Raw genomic sequence first — 14,318 nt, 5'->3', positions numbered from 1 at the left:
TTCTTTATTGATCAGGGAAAAGGTTTGACCTGATGGTCGCAGCAAACGGAAGGTCGAGGAGCCACAAAATCACTGAAACCGTCCTCCTGGGAATAACAAAGCATTTCCTGACAATCTGACCAGCGGCTGTGGAGACGGGCTGCTCCGACGTGTGTGTGCTTTTTGTCCCTCAGCCTTTTTGTACATGTGTGTTTGTGGCTGCTACTTTGTGTGTGTGTGTGTGTGTTCACAGTTCTATTCGATCAAACATATCAGGCCGGGTCATTACCAATTCTCAGGACAATTTCTCATCCTCGCCCTGCTCGAGCGTCGGAAATCACCAAGGTCACAGGACCAAGCGCTTCTCACGTTACACACGGGCACATGGCGGCGAGATAAGCCTCATCGCAGTAATTATCATATCACCTTTCAACCAGCAGATATATGGAGCTCTGATAATGTAGCATTAATGGGAAACGCATACGAGGGCAGCGATCGATGGACAAACGACCCATAACGAGGTGCAGGACACTCGGAAATAAACACAAACATTTATATACACAAAATGTGATAATACAAACTCACTGAGGTTCAGTTACGAAACCATGTTCCTGTTTGAAACCATGCTTTCGTACATTGTATCTTGGGTTTCAAAAAGAAAACACACCAGGTAGGAAAAATAAATGTGCCAACTTTGCTTCAGCTAATGCTTCAGCAGAACTAGAGTGAATTCATCGAGGCTTTATTTCTTTCTGCTCCAAACTTTAGGCCCTCATCACGCTTTGTTTTAGGTTTGACTGAAATGCAGGCCGTTGGTCATACTGTTGCACGGGGTGACATATTCCCTTATTACAATGAATATGAAATGTAATTTATTCCTCTCATTAATGCGACTACGGGACGTCCACCCAAAACAGAGCAACTGTCCACTGCTGAGACAGACAACACTAGCTATGTTTAGTCTGACTTAAGAACCTGTCAGCTCCTGAAACCGTGTGACTGCTTTATGTGCTTTAAATAGTTTCTGGACAACATGGAGTTTAATGGATTTATGGGGGTTTATCTGTCAGCAGGGCAAATTTAACACAGGTTTTAAATTTTTGGAATAATCACTCAAGGTTTTTTTTTATTTTTGATGCAATGTATTTTGCCCTTCAGTCTCATCACAGATCTTCTATAAAATTAGAACCGCAGTGAGGGATCATTTCACATTATTTTAATTCCATATTTTTCCTCAAACTTTTACCTGAAACCAAGCAGCTCTTGTAGTTTTCTACTGTCCATCTCTCCATTCATCAGTCCATCCATCCACCCTCCAACTGCTTTATGTCTTTAACTGTCTCCAGAGCTGCTGTCCTTCTCCCTCAATCTGTCAATTAGGCAGTCTCCATTTTCTCAACACTGGACATTTTGACTGTACAGTAGTCCCAACATCGGTTAACCAGCCAGCCTGTCTTCACTCTCCCCTAATTTCTCCATTATTTCACTTCTTGACTCCATCCATCAGCACACACCCCACACCCTGCATGACAGTCATCTTAAAATATCACCGCTAAAAGTCTACTTCAATTTAACGGATCATAAGGCTGGAGCGTGAATATTTAGTGTGTGTGGCTGCCGCCTGGAGATTTAATCCGGTGCTGCATAATTGATGGAGAGACATTGGAAAACTCACAGATCATTAAATGTGATAGCAGATTTGCCAAACACTTTTCAGAATAGTTTATGCTCAACGTCCTGTCACAGCTATATGTTCTGCAGAGAGACAGCTCCTGAAAACTGGAGATGGTGATGATGGTGATGATGGTGATGATGATGATGATGGTGATGATGATGAAAACCATACTGCTGTGCTTTAGCTTGTTCCTCCAAACACCTCAACTAACTTACTCAAGCAGGAGATTCAATACAATGGCTGTAAATCTCATATAGAGACGATTTTGGACATTTAATGAGACAGATGTATTAAAACTTAATCATTTTAAATCCTTACAATTTACATAATTAGTCATAGTCAAAGTCATAAACTGTGCATCTTGCTAATACACTAAAAACTGCCTTAGTGTTCACACCAAAAGCAGTATTTTTTTTTTATATGTACTGTCGAACTTGTCATTTTAACAGTGAAACAAATGTCACAGTGAAGATTTCAACATCTGCCCTCAGCGAACACAAGAAATGTTCATCAGGCAGTTTGTGTATGTGTTTTAGACTTCAGCGGCAGCAGGTGGTCGCTGCCGTGTTCTTGCTCAGTGCTGAATGAAACATGACAGAATGTCTGATTCCATCATTCTTCTCGGCAGAGATGCGTGTTGTGTTGTATTATTCATTGGTTACTTTAATAACTATTATTCCCAAAAGAAAACGGCTTTACAGTGTGAGCACAGAAATAATAACCACACACATTAAAAGCTAATTAAAAATGTCATTGAAGACAGAGAATTTGCACAGTGAGCTGAAGTGCATTTACATTTACAGACACTGAAAAAATAATAATCCTGTGAAACCAACACAATGACTCTGGAGGTCAAACAGACATTGACCTCATTCTTTACTGTGTCTTCTCTCCAGTAAATGAAACCTCTTACGCTCAATTCATCATCTATTTAAGTTAATAACGAAGTTAAAAAGATCTTAAACATAAATTCTTGTGTCATCATCCACCACCCTCCTCTCAGCCAAACCCCCTGTCCTCAACCCGCCCCTCGGCCTCTTACCTGGATCTTGATTGGCCAGGTGAAGTTGGACACATAGACGAAGAAGGTGATGTTGTGGTGAAGTCTGAAGTTGAACTTCTCACAGGAGAGGCTGTCCCTGTGCTCCTTGATGTTGGTCCTAGCTACGATGGGCATCTCCTCACCTGAGATGGTACCGGCTGTGAGTGACAGACAGGGGTCGCACAACAGAATTAAACAAAGTGTTGAAAAAAACCACTTACAGCAGAGAGGAAACCAAAACAATCAAGCACAGCACGATTTTCAGCGCCTGTGTAGTTCACCGTCTCTCAGCTCTCATGAGGGGTAAAGGGACAAACAGAGATGAGTTGGACAGTGTTTATCGTGTCTCTGCTCCTAAGAATTCATGTACTGTAGAAAATCAAAAGAGAACACATGAACAGCAGCTTCTGGCCTGCAGTGTTCCCTGTTCTCAGTCAGAAATGGAACCAGCAGACACTGAGTGATGTGACAGGGCACACAAAAGTCACTGACACTGACACTTTAATGACAGTGTCAGTCACTGTGACCAGGTTCGGGTTTATGAGTAGAAGCTCTGTCAAAGGGTGATATGACAATTAAGATGAGAGGTTTTTTTTTTCACCCTGTAGAAAGTGACAGAAGAGCAGCAAAAATAAGTTTAAAATCTAAAACTCAGTGGCCACATGAGACCAGCACAGCGAGACTCAAAGACAGTGACTCATCTGCCAAGCTGTTTTCTTTCAGTGTGAACATCTCTGGAAAGATATTTTTACGCAGAAGGTGCAAAGTGAGCAGGTTGAGTGAAAACAGTCTAGTCTTTTAAAATGTCAATGCACGCCTTTCATCTCAAACAGGCAAATTAACATTCAGTGGCAAAAGTATTTTCATGACACCTCGCCGTGATTCAGAGCGAGCTTGTAAATGTCTCTCCGCACTGGAGTGGTCTGATTTCAGGATCCTTCAGAGCTTCATCCCAAGTTCTGCGTTCATGGCCGAGTTTTTCTGACATGGTGAATAAAATATTTCCACCTCCTTCTTTATCAGGACCATTTTACACTCTGTAACAGACTGCACACAATCACACACACACAATCACAATCATACATACGCACACACACACAGAGTCCTAAACTGAAGAGGCTCTGGGCCCCAAGACACCCCGAGTGTGAAAGCAGAGTGCTTTTATCTTAATTGAAATCAGGAGGGAAAATGTATAAAACGCCCTGATGCCAAAATTCAAAACAGCCTCTGATGTGTTTTGTCAGGAGGGGGAATCCCCAGGAGGCGAGCAGGAAGTGGCTCTGACCATTTTACTTCACGACACTCGGCCACCAGTGAAAGATACTGACCGTGGGATATCTTTACACACAGGCTGCTAATAACAGAGCTTTAGAGAGAGACTCAACAATCAACCACCGCAGCAAAATTCAGATCATGTTACACTTTATAGAACAGCTCACTTTCTATTTTGTTAGACGGTACTGAAACATCAGGGAAAGGTTCTGTTATAAAGATTAATAACATCTGTGTTTTAAAGAAAAGACATATAAAATATAGAATTGATAGAACTGTAAATGTAATATGTCTAAACACAACATGTTTTGTTTTGTTTCTGTCCTTTTATTCATCTCTGAAGTTAAAAAAAAAGGAAGAAGCATCATTATCTAACTTTTGGTGAATCCTTTATTTCAACTGTTAAACATCCTGTAGACTCACATGGATGTTTCCAAGTATTCTAGCTGCTTCGCCCACGGCTCTGGAAAATAATATTTAGTTACGGCCCTAATATCAGTCAAACACAGTCTGCACATCCATGCAAAACTGAATTTATAAGACAAGAACAAACACATGAACCGGTTCTCTACCTGTTGAGCTTAAGGACCAGGTGATGTTGAGGTTGAAGTTGTTGGAGGCATTGATGGACATGTCAAGATTTTTGTTGGCCTGCACAAAAAGAAGAAGAAAGAAACACATCCATGGCTGAGTTACTCATCTGCACATAAAAAGCAACGTGGACAAACAGATTTTGATCTAAAGTAGGTGGAAGTGGAAGCACCTGACGAAGCCTTCAGGTGCATTCAGTGAAATGCACCTGAAGGCAAATCCTTAAAAGGCAAATCCTTGCTGCTTTCATTTCTTGGTTTATTTATTGACTGCTGGGCTGATTTTGCAGTTGATGTTGTTGTTGGACATCTTCTCCAGATGATATACAGTTATTTTACTTTCTTCCCCTCAGGTCTACTGACCTTTTACACTTTCTTGTGTGCATTCATGAAGTGCAACAAGAGAATTCTTTGTCAAAGCATTTTTAACTTGAGCCAACTCATCTTCACCTCAACTTGTGTTGCCTCGGGCAAATCTGAATCTGCTGGCTTCTTTTGCATCTTTCCATTGATTTTGTCTGCAACGCTGCCTCGAAACTCCACTTTGAGTTGTATCTGAACACACCTTTAGGCGCCGAGAAGGAAAAACAGGTCCGATAAAACTCCAGAATTTAGAAGTCTCTCTCAGTCTGACGGCAGATTCCTGCATTTAGAGAATAAATGTTCTAAAAGCTTCTTTTAAAACCGACTCTGGGACATCCTGTTTACACAGACCTTCATCCTCACTTCATCATCACCACCATGATCTGTCTTTTCTGTCCACTACACAATAAAGTCTTAAAAACTCAGAAATCCAACCTCATAAAGAAGAACAAAAGTTAACTCATCAATCTCTCCTGTGCCTCTGCATGTGTTACCTGTTCAGGTGTAGCCATGAAGTTGATCGCGGTGTAGTAGCGATCATCCTCCTGAAGCAAACTGAAGGTAAACTGGTAATCGATCAACAGGTTGTCTAGAAAGAGACAAAGACAGAAAAAGAGAAATGAATTCATCCAAAAAAAAAAAAAAAAAAGCTGAACAAAGTGATCTGAATTGTTCAGACTCATTCAGTCTATTAGCAGTGGTCCATTACTGCTTTATTTGCATGGAAAGCCTCCACCAGTTAATGTTCTTTTTGATGACTTGTTTCAGTAACAATGCTGTTCTTTTTATGGTTTGTTTTAATTCGCCTCTGAATCCTGGCGTTTTCCCTTCGTTTCAAATAAAACCTCCATTCCGGGTCATTTTATCGACGTTGACTTCAAACACAGACAGATTTATGAAAGTAAAAACGCGGGAGACGCTGACCAGGAGTCGATATTCAATTAGATGAATAAGGCTACAGCGGTGAAGTTCTGGTCAAAGACCTAAATCTGTGACAAAATAAACAACGCGTGTCCATGTGTGTGTGAGACACGCATGTTTTATAAATATGAACACGAGTGCATTCAGTGAGGACGCCAGTGTGTTAAACAAGTAAACGGCACAATCAATAGAACAGGAGCGAGAGTCTGAATGGTCCTGTTCTCTCAGAGATTTAATCATTTCTGAAAGCAGCTCTTTGTCAGCGAGACAATGGCTAACGTATGGAGAGAATCACGGTGATTGAACATCTGGGCGGACAGCAGGAGCCACACTGGGTCACCTTGTCTACCCGCCCGATGGAGGAGGAGGAGGAGGAGGAGGGAAACACGGACGAGGAGGAATAAGGAGAGGTAGCAGCTTCGTTGCCGTGAGAGGGAAACGACGGACCCAGGCAGGCAATGCAACGTCACAAACGCAGCTGCAGGTGTCCTGTCACCTTTGTTAAAGTTTCAACATGAACTCATTAATTATCATTCACAGTCACGGCTGGAAATAATGTAAACCTGTGGATTTCAGCTTTAATGAGATTTTGGAAAAGGCACTTTAATCGAGGGATCGACTAATCCCTCTGTTACTCTCAGATACTGACTCAGATAACTCAGAGTCTACTCTAAAGTATCAGTCAGACCTCAGCATTTTCTATGTCTCAGTGTAAGTGATTAGGCGTGGGTGAACATAACTAAGTGCATTTACTCAAATACATCTTGCATCTGCACTAGGTACCAGGTTTTTAGGTACATTTTGCTGAAATACTTCAGTACTTTTACTATTGTTATTGTGATTCAAGTAAAGGATATGAGTACTTTTTTAACAAGGTCGGCAACAGCAGTGCAGTGAATCCAATCACTGCACTGCTGCTTGAATTCGAGCTCTGTTGCGCTCCAAAGCGGAGCTGCTCAGAAGCCAACAGCAGACGGCCGCGGTTATGGAGAGCAGATAGTCAGAAATGTCAGAAACTATATGAATGTTCCAGAAAAAGAACATCCAGTGCTGCTCCAGGTAACGTGTTGCCCTCTAACACTAAGCGGCGGCAGCCGGTACTGACACCGTAAGAGCTTTTTAACTTGCAGAGCAGAAAAACTTTGTGTCACACACTGTACAGAGAGGGATGTTTAATTATCACCTTCCTCTCAACTGTACACTCCCAGGGCGTTACCAAGACGAAAGCAAATTATGTTTGACAAACACCCTTGTTTTGTTCAGCCTTCATGGCAAGTTAGCCCGAATAGCAGATACCATCAGATCAAAGACAATATTTTTTCTTCCTCCCAGGCAGACATGCACTGCCGCTGCTCAGTTGTTTATCCCATAAGGGTCGACAGTACAACTTCAGAGTATTTGGGGTTTTTATACTTTGTAAAGGGGATAGGGGCTCGTGCACATGTGCATGTACAGTATGTTTATATTTACCTCCCAGTGTCTCCGTCTGTAAATGTGCATGCATGTGTTTTTTGTGCGTGTGAGAGTATTTACAGGTGGAGACGTGTCTGCACAGTGAAACAAACAAATGAGAGTACAGCACAAAAAAAAAACGTATGCCACAAAAACAAATTACACCATCCCCTCTGTGTGTTTCCAATATGTTTGATTTCAAGGCTGTTAGGAACAAGAGCATCAGCAAGGTTTAAAAGTTCAGCTCGGCTAATTACAAAGCCCATCTGAGAAATCTGACAGCAGTTTCACTTAGGCAGTCTCAATTACACGGGTACATGTGAGAATTCTCACTCCGGAAGAATCGTATCAAGGTATCACTAAAGGTATTAACAATCCCGAGAAGAACTGAAATAGGAATAGTCCATGCCAATTTCTCAGGTTCACAGATGGGTGATCTTATTACCATAATATGTAAGCTGATTCAGCCAATATGAAACAAAACACGGTGATGGGGAATGTAAAGACAGAGGAGAAAGCCCTCACCCGGAACATAATCTGATATTCCAGCAGTCTGCCTCGAACAGAAATCCCAAACAAGCGTGAGCTCACCTACAATGTCAGCTTGTCAGAATCTCTCGCTGAGGTTTCATTTAATGCTTGTTAACAACTCATTATTTCCCATTTGCAACACCTGACTGACGGAGAGCGGGCCAGACGTTACAGCATCACCACGCCGAGAAAACAGGTTCAAACCAGGGGAGTAAACACAAGCACGATACCGATTCACTGCCAGACCTCGCCGAAGGTCAAGGTCACCTGGAGGTACTGCATGCATGATGTCTGGTGACCCTGGTTTATTAGAATCTCAACAATCACCGGTGCTTCAACTGAAGACTATTTAAAAATGTTAAAATCAATACATTTTTAAAGATGGTGAGGAAGAAATTAGATGCACATTGGACGTGAGGCTGCTGGGGAAAAAAAACGGCACCGATGGAAACACCTGCACGGTCAGTAATCCAATCTACAAACTCATGTCACTCAGATCTTCATCAGGTTACCACACCTTCCACCTGTGGAAATAACATTTTGAGCTTTTTGAAAAGCTTCTAAATGACGTTTGCATGTATCCTACATAAACATTTATCCAATTCTTACAGAAAGTTACTCAAACTGATCTAAAATCAGTCAGAATAGTCCATAGTCTGTCAAAGGTGACGACTGGATTGCAAAAAAAGACCTGATAGGACTAACAGGCGTCCAGACAGACTGCCTGTCAACAAGTATTGAGGCATCCTGGACTGAAGCCAGGTGGTGGTCTAATGAACGGCCTGAGGCCAGGAATGATGCTGACTGTTGATCACTGCCATGCAGCTGCTTTGAGGTCTGAAGAGTCTCTGGCTTATGTTTCACTTATTTAATTACATATAACTTCATTTTCATCGTTTTTACTATTATAATAAGAAATCTAGTCATGTCTACATGAAACGGGACATATCTACAAATTAATCCTCTTCAGTTCTCTGCTGCATCTGACTCAGATTTTGGACATGACATTTTTCAGTCTCCTTTTCTCTATTTCAAGCCATCCATCACTAATTGACCTTTAATTGGGATTGTGAGGCTGTCAGTAAATATTGGAGCCACTTTCCTTCAGCCTGACTAAGCTTTCCCATCAGGCCTGGGGGCAGTAAGCAGCACTGACTCTGGCCTGACTGGTGTGAGCTGGTAATTCAACTGACTGCTGGTCTTTCCAGTGGAAGTGGTGGGACACGTGGTGACCATCCCTAATTAGACGTCCCCTCGTAGCTGAGTGTGATGGAATATGACAGTGGTTTATTAAAGCGTTGTGCTGGTGATGCCTGCTCATAAACGCGAGTCTGACTGGGGGCAAACTCATTAAACGGCAAAGTTGCTTTTCATCAATTGACTGGTGGCTCAATATGACAGTGTTAACTCAACCAAAGCATCACTGTCTGCACTTCGCTCTCGAGTGAGATGAGGAACACTGCTGTCAATAGCTGGACACTCACATTTATCAGTGTGATGAAAACATTTCATCACACTGAGTTTCTTACTGCTGCTTTACCGCGCGCTTGCTAACATTATGGAGAACAAGTTTCTGTGTGTGTTGTGTTGTGTTGTGTTCATCCTGTGACACAGACTACAGCTGTCAGCTGCTGTGCTTAAACGATGAGGCTGATATTATTTTTTTCTTTCTATTATTATCGACCAATTGCAAAGAAAGGACAAACAACAATGAAATAATCCGACTGAGAGGAACGGTCTGCAGATCTGAGACAGATTCAAAGTAGTGAAAGCAGTTAATGTCTCTGTGCTGTAAGTACTTTTTTCCATTTCATTTGAGTGAGATGTTCTTTCATTACAATGAATACGCTTATTTCTTTGAAAATTGTTGCTAAACCCAGCATGTGACCCCTCATTCTGAAGCATCTGAGGCCTCTGACCACCTACAGTAGTTTGTGTTCAATGAGTCTGTTTACATCTGACTTTGCATAGAACCTCTGTAGGAGTGGGTAACAGGAAAAGAGGCAGACAGACAAAGAGAGAGAGGAGCAGACTACTAAACATGCTTGATTCAGAGCAGATGTCAAGAGGCCTGGACTTTCGATATTCAGCTGTTCGACCTTGAGTGGTTGTTTGGTTTAGATAATGGCTTTCTATACACCTTGAAGGAGTTTGTGGCAAGTGCTTTACCTCTGTCCCTGGACTTTTGGTGCCCTACAAGTGTTTTGTGTCAGGGTTGCTGCTCTCTGAAGCAGACAAGCAGTCAAACGCTGCCACACGGGTGGAATAAATCCTCTCTGAATATGGCTGTGCTACTTCAGGGGCCATCTCCTAGAAGCTGTGGCCCTCAGAAGTCTAAAGTGAGACAGTCTACGGAGCATTCATCACATCACCATCACAAGATGCCTGAGCGACCGGGGTATAAGTGATTTTGGGATCACAAGACTGCAAAGAACACATTAGCTATGTCCTTCAAATTTGGGGAGAGAAAGTTGCATTTTCAACTTCAAAGGGGGGAATTCAGACTTGGAATAAGACAGCGGGGTTGTTTTCTTTTAATGTATTCTGTCTTGAAACGTGGAGGCTGTGACCACTAAAATAGTGCTAAGTGGTTGGAAAAAAGAATTTTCTCTGCTGGATTTTGAGTCTTTGAAATGGGACAGCCAGACCAGTATTAGTTCCTGAAAACAGATGCACTTTGTAAACAACTACATGGGAGAGTCTTGGACTATCCACATGGACTAATACTGACAATACTCTGTCCTCACATGCCAGTTAATCTCTCTGCTGTTAGCTGTCTGATAACTTCGACTGTAAATCTGCTAGAATCTTCTGCGAGGATAATGCTGCCTCTCATTTGCTCTGCATGTAATTTTACAGGTTTTTTTTTTTCCATCAGCACCTTCCTTCCAGTGACATTTAAGGCTAATATTGACCTCAACTGCAATTGTGACCGCTTTCCTCAAAGCACGAGGAAATGGATGGCTTTTAAATCAGTCATTTATACACACTCATTCCCTGTGTGTGTGTGTTTGTGTGCATTCGTGTGTGTGCGTCTGAGTGTGCTTGCTCTTATTCAAACAAAGCTAACCCCATTTCATAGACAGCAGAAAAGATAATGTCACATTAATGACAGGACATAATGTAGTCAAATACATCTGGGAAAAAAAACACACACACAAACACACACACACACACACACCGCTTCGGCTGTAGCCATGGCGACATCAAGGAGTCGAGCACCCACAGACTTTGAGGGCCATTTAAACATGTGCCTCTGCGTTTCCAGATCTGACTCTGTGCATGTGCATTATCTAAAGCCCTCCACAATACTGGGCAAGGGCATTGCATTGGTGCCATCTAGTGCCTTCAAACCTCCAGAAGCCAGCAGACAGGGTAAAACCACCACATCCATGATCTGTAAAATAAAAACGTACTGTCCTAAAGGGAAACACACCTCACATTAGGCTCAAAACCTTTACAGGAAGTTGCTTTTGTTCTCAACTGTTGGATGGTGCACATTTAAGTTAAATTTCCTTAAAGGAATGTAAAAGGCATTTTAAGATAAAAGCTGTTCAGCAGTGAACTCGCGGGAACATCATGACCTCAGTTTTTCTTGTGATCAAAGGCATATTTGCGGTGACCAGTGCAATCCGTGGCGTGACTCCTCTGATTGCTGCATCCTTTCGAGCCGCCCTCACTGAAACAGTGACAGCCAAACTCTAGCTAGAGGGCTATTGACATTGACAGGGCTTGAACTTCATGCAAGTGTTTTATCGTATTAAAGCCCATGATGGCAGTTCACAGACTGAAGTGGTGCATGTTTTGTGTACGTGTGTGAGAAAGAGAGATGCAGAGTGAACGAACATGTGCTTGTGTGCCTCAAAGATCAAAGCACCTTCCTCCTTTGTCTGCCCTTTAAAAGGAAAACCAGCAATTTGTTGTAAATGAGCTCAGTCGGTGTTATCCCAGCATCTGGAAACAGGAAGACGCAGTCAGGGACAGGGACACTTTGTCTCTCTCATCATCTCTCTTATAAAAGTAGGAAAATGTTTGTAATCTTTGTTTGTAAGCTTAAAAACACAAAGTTCACGTATTCTCAAAAACCAATCGTCTTTGGTCTCGCTCAGCGTCATCGAAACGAGGGCAGAAGTAGTGCGACACTGTTATTAGTGCAGCAAGACTCTTAGGAAGGAGGTCGAGGGCAGAAGGCGAGAGAGGGCGAGGCTTCACAAAGGATGTGGCTTAAACACAGGAGAATATGGTTTGCATCCTGCCTCCTACGTATGGTGGATATTTATTACTTTAGACCATGATCACAATCTGCCCCTGATCTTAACCAAGATGTTTAGCCGTCTAAGTTTAGGCTGAGGTTTCTGATCAGAAAATGTTTATAATCAGTTTCCAAAATGCTCACACGGGTTGTTTTACAGGCACAGAATTGAAGAAGATGCGTACGGGAGCCGCAAAGGTCAAAGCAAATACAAATATTAGTGTGCATCATATTTTTGTGTGCTGTGTACAGTTAAATACCCAATTTTTGTGCCTTACTCTGCCTGAAGTTTCCAGGCTGCACTGAAAGCTGTGTTTATAGACGTGTTTTTTTTATGACACAACTGAAGTAAACATTAAATTTCCCCAAGGGACCTCCCAAAGGGATCAATAAAGTATATTCTATTCTAGTATATTCTATTAACTCCAGCCATTCAAAGTCAGGAGAGCCAGAAGTATTAGTGTCTGCTTTCTGTGCACCTTCCTTCTCGAGATACATAAACGATAAACACAGGACACATGCTGACCCTGAATGAGGGGACATACCTTCCCTGTGTGTGTGTGTGTGTGTGTGTGTGTGTGTGTGTGTGTGTGTGCGTGTGGACCAGGGAGGTGACGGAGGCTCAGCTGTAGCAGCGACAGGCAGGATACTTACAATAACATGTTCCTCGGAGAGGGTTTCCCAGGTAACGGTTCTCTGAGTCACATCTGGAACGACACAGGAAAGAGAAAAAGGAATAAGAGAGAAAAAGAATAAAGGCATTAGCATTCAACACGGGCTGAGTTTTTACAAAGACTGATTTTTTTCTTGGAACAGAGTGTGTGTGTGTGTGTGTGTATGTGTGTGTGTGTGTGTGTATGGTTGTGGTGGTGTCTCACTGCAGGTATTGCCCCCCCCCCCCCCCCCCCCCCAACTCTTTGCAAGGTGATTTCCCATGACAGTACTGTCTAGCCATAGATGTTCTCTTTTTCCCAGGGGTCCACACACACATGCAGACACACACACGCACACACATTCATAGTGAAACGATTATCAGAGAGGACACTCTGAACTTTAGTGTGAGAAATGGAACAAAACAGCTTATAGATGTTTGGCAGAAATCTGAGATACGTCATACCGACCTCCTGAAGTGAATCTGTGAGAACATCAGAGCCACAAGTTTAAGTTTCTGAACACGAATTTAATGAATTTAATAATTCTTGATCAAACAGATCTTAAAGGAAAAGTCCATCGAAACAATCGATCTTGTGAGCAGCAGTCACTCGCAGTAAGCTTGAATGGTGGCACTGAAAAGTTTTAAGGTGCTTCTTCATGGAGGATGGCGGCCGTATTGAGCTTGGATTTATATCAGTAACAATGGATTCCAATGGAGACTCGGTAACGGCAAACAGAACAACCTCTGCAGCATAATCCACTTCTCTAAAGTTGATCCATTTGCTCTCAATGCTCCTAAACAATCAACAAAAGTAGGAAATTTAGCCTTGTTGTGGAGAAGCTATGAAGTTCGATACTATACGAGGTGGATTCTGAATAAGAGGCTTTTAGTGCAGTGATGCAGCTCTGAGGTTTGCTTTGTATTCCGCTCTTTCTTTCAGATTCTGATTTCTCTCTGTGGATTGACGTTAATCAGTGCTGCATGGTGGAAAACAAAACGGCAAACATACTTGACAAACCTCTGACAGAGGCAGGACCAGCACACCATGACATTCCTGTTTAAATACAACAACGGTTTGTTATTATGCACATGTTTTTCAAGAAAATATAATAATAGAAAAAAAGTATTGTGAAAAAAAAAATATTTATCAGGGCCTGACAGTCACTGTTGTCAGAAAAGAATCTACTCAGCCTTTTATTTGCATTTCATTTCAGCTATTTCTCTGTTATTCACTGTGAACAGATAGAGGTTGACCATCTTTTAAAAAGGCACACATTTGCTGATGGACAGTAATTGGCTGTGGTTGAAAGTTGTGACCTTTAGGTTAAAGGAAAGTCTCTGATGACTCATAAGCTCTGCCACAATAGAATAAGGTTAAAAAAAAAAAACGGGAAAAAAGATTGCACGTAGAAATCTAATGAATTTTTCCAAATACATAACAGGATTTGCCCAGGTTTCAAAGGGCCCCGTGGTCCAGGAACGTAAGGGCTCTTAAGGATAATGTAAATTTTAACACTCAGCAAATGTAATTAATGAAAAAAAAAAACATCAGGGCCATGGGTTTTTTTCAGTTATCATCAAGGAAG

General features: G+C 42.1%; 1 protein-coding gene across 2 annotated transcripts in view; it reads right to left on the bottom strand.

Moving 5' to 3' along the window:
- atrnl1a (attractin-like 1a) overlaps positions 1-14,318 on the bottom strand; it is a 185,050-nt gene that overhangs the window by 87,525 nt on the left and 83,207 nt on the right. The window contains exons 22-25 of one of the 2 annotated variants that reach the window (XM_041050639.1): positions 12,732-12,784; positions 5,416-5,510; positions 4,541-4,619; positions 2,697-2,854 (exon numbers count right to left, since the gene is read on the bottom strand). The exons of the other annotated variant lie outside the window; for it this stretch is intronic. Coding sequence (XP_040906573.1) covers positions 2,697-2,854; positions 4,541-4,619; positions 5,416-5,510; positions 12,732-12,784 — 385 coding nt within the window. The remainder of the gene's footprint in view (positions 1-2,696; positions 2,855-4,540; positions 4,620-5,415; positions 5,511-12,731; positions 12,785-14,318) is intronic. 2 annotated transcript variants of the gene reach the window in all.

This window comes from Toxotes jaculatrix, chromosome 11 (assembly GCF_017976425.1).
Source record: "Toxotes jaculatrix isolate fToxJac2 chromosome 11, fToxJac2.pri, whole genome shotgun sequence".
Taxonomy (NCBI): Eukaryota; Metazoa; Chordata; class Actinopteri; family Toxotidae; genus Toxotes; species Toxotes jaculatrix.
The sequence above is the reverse complement of the archived record's forward strand: the minus strand, read 5'-3'. Positions and strand labels throughout refer to the sequence as shown.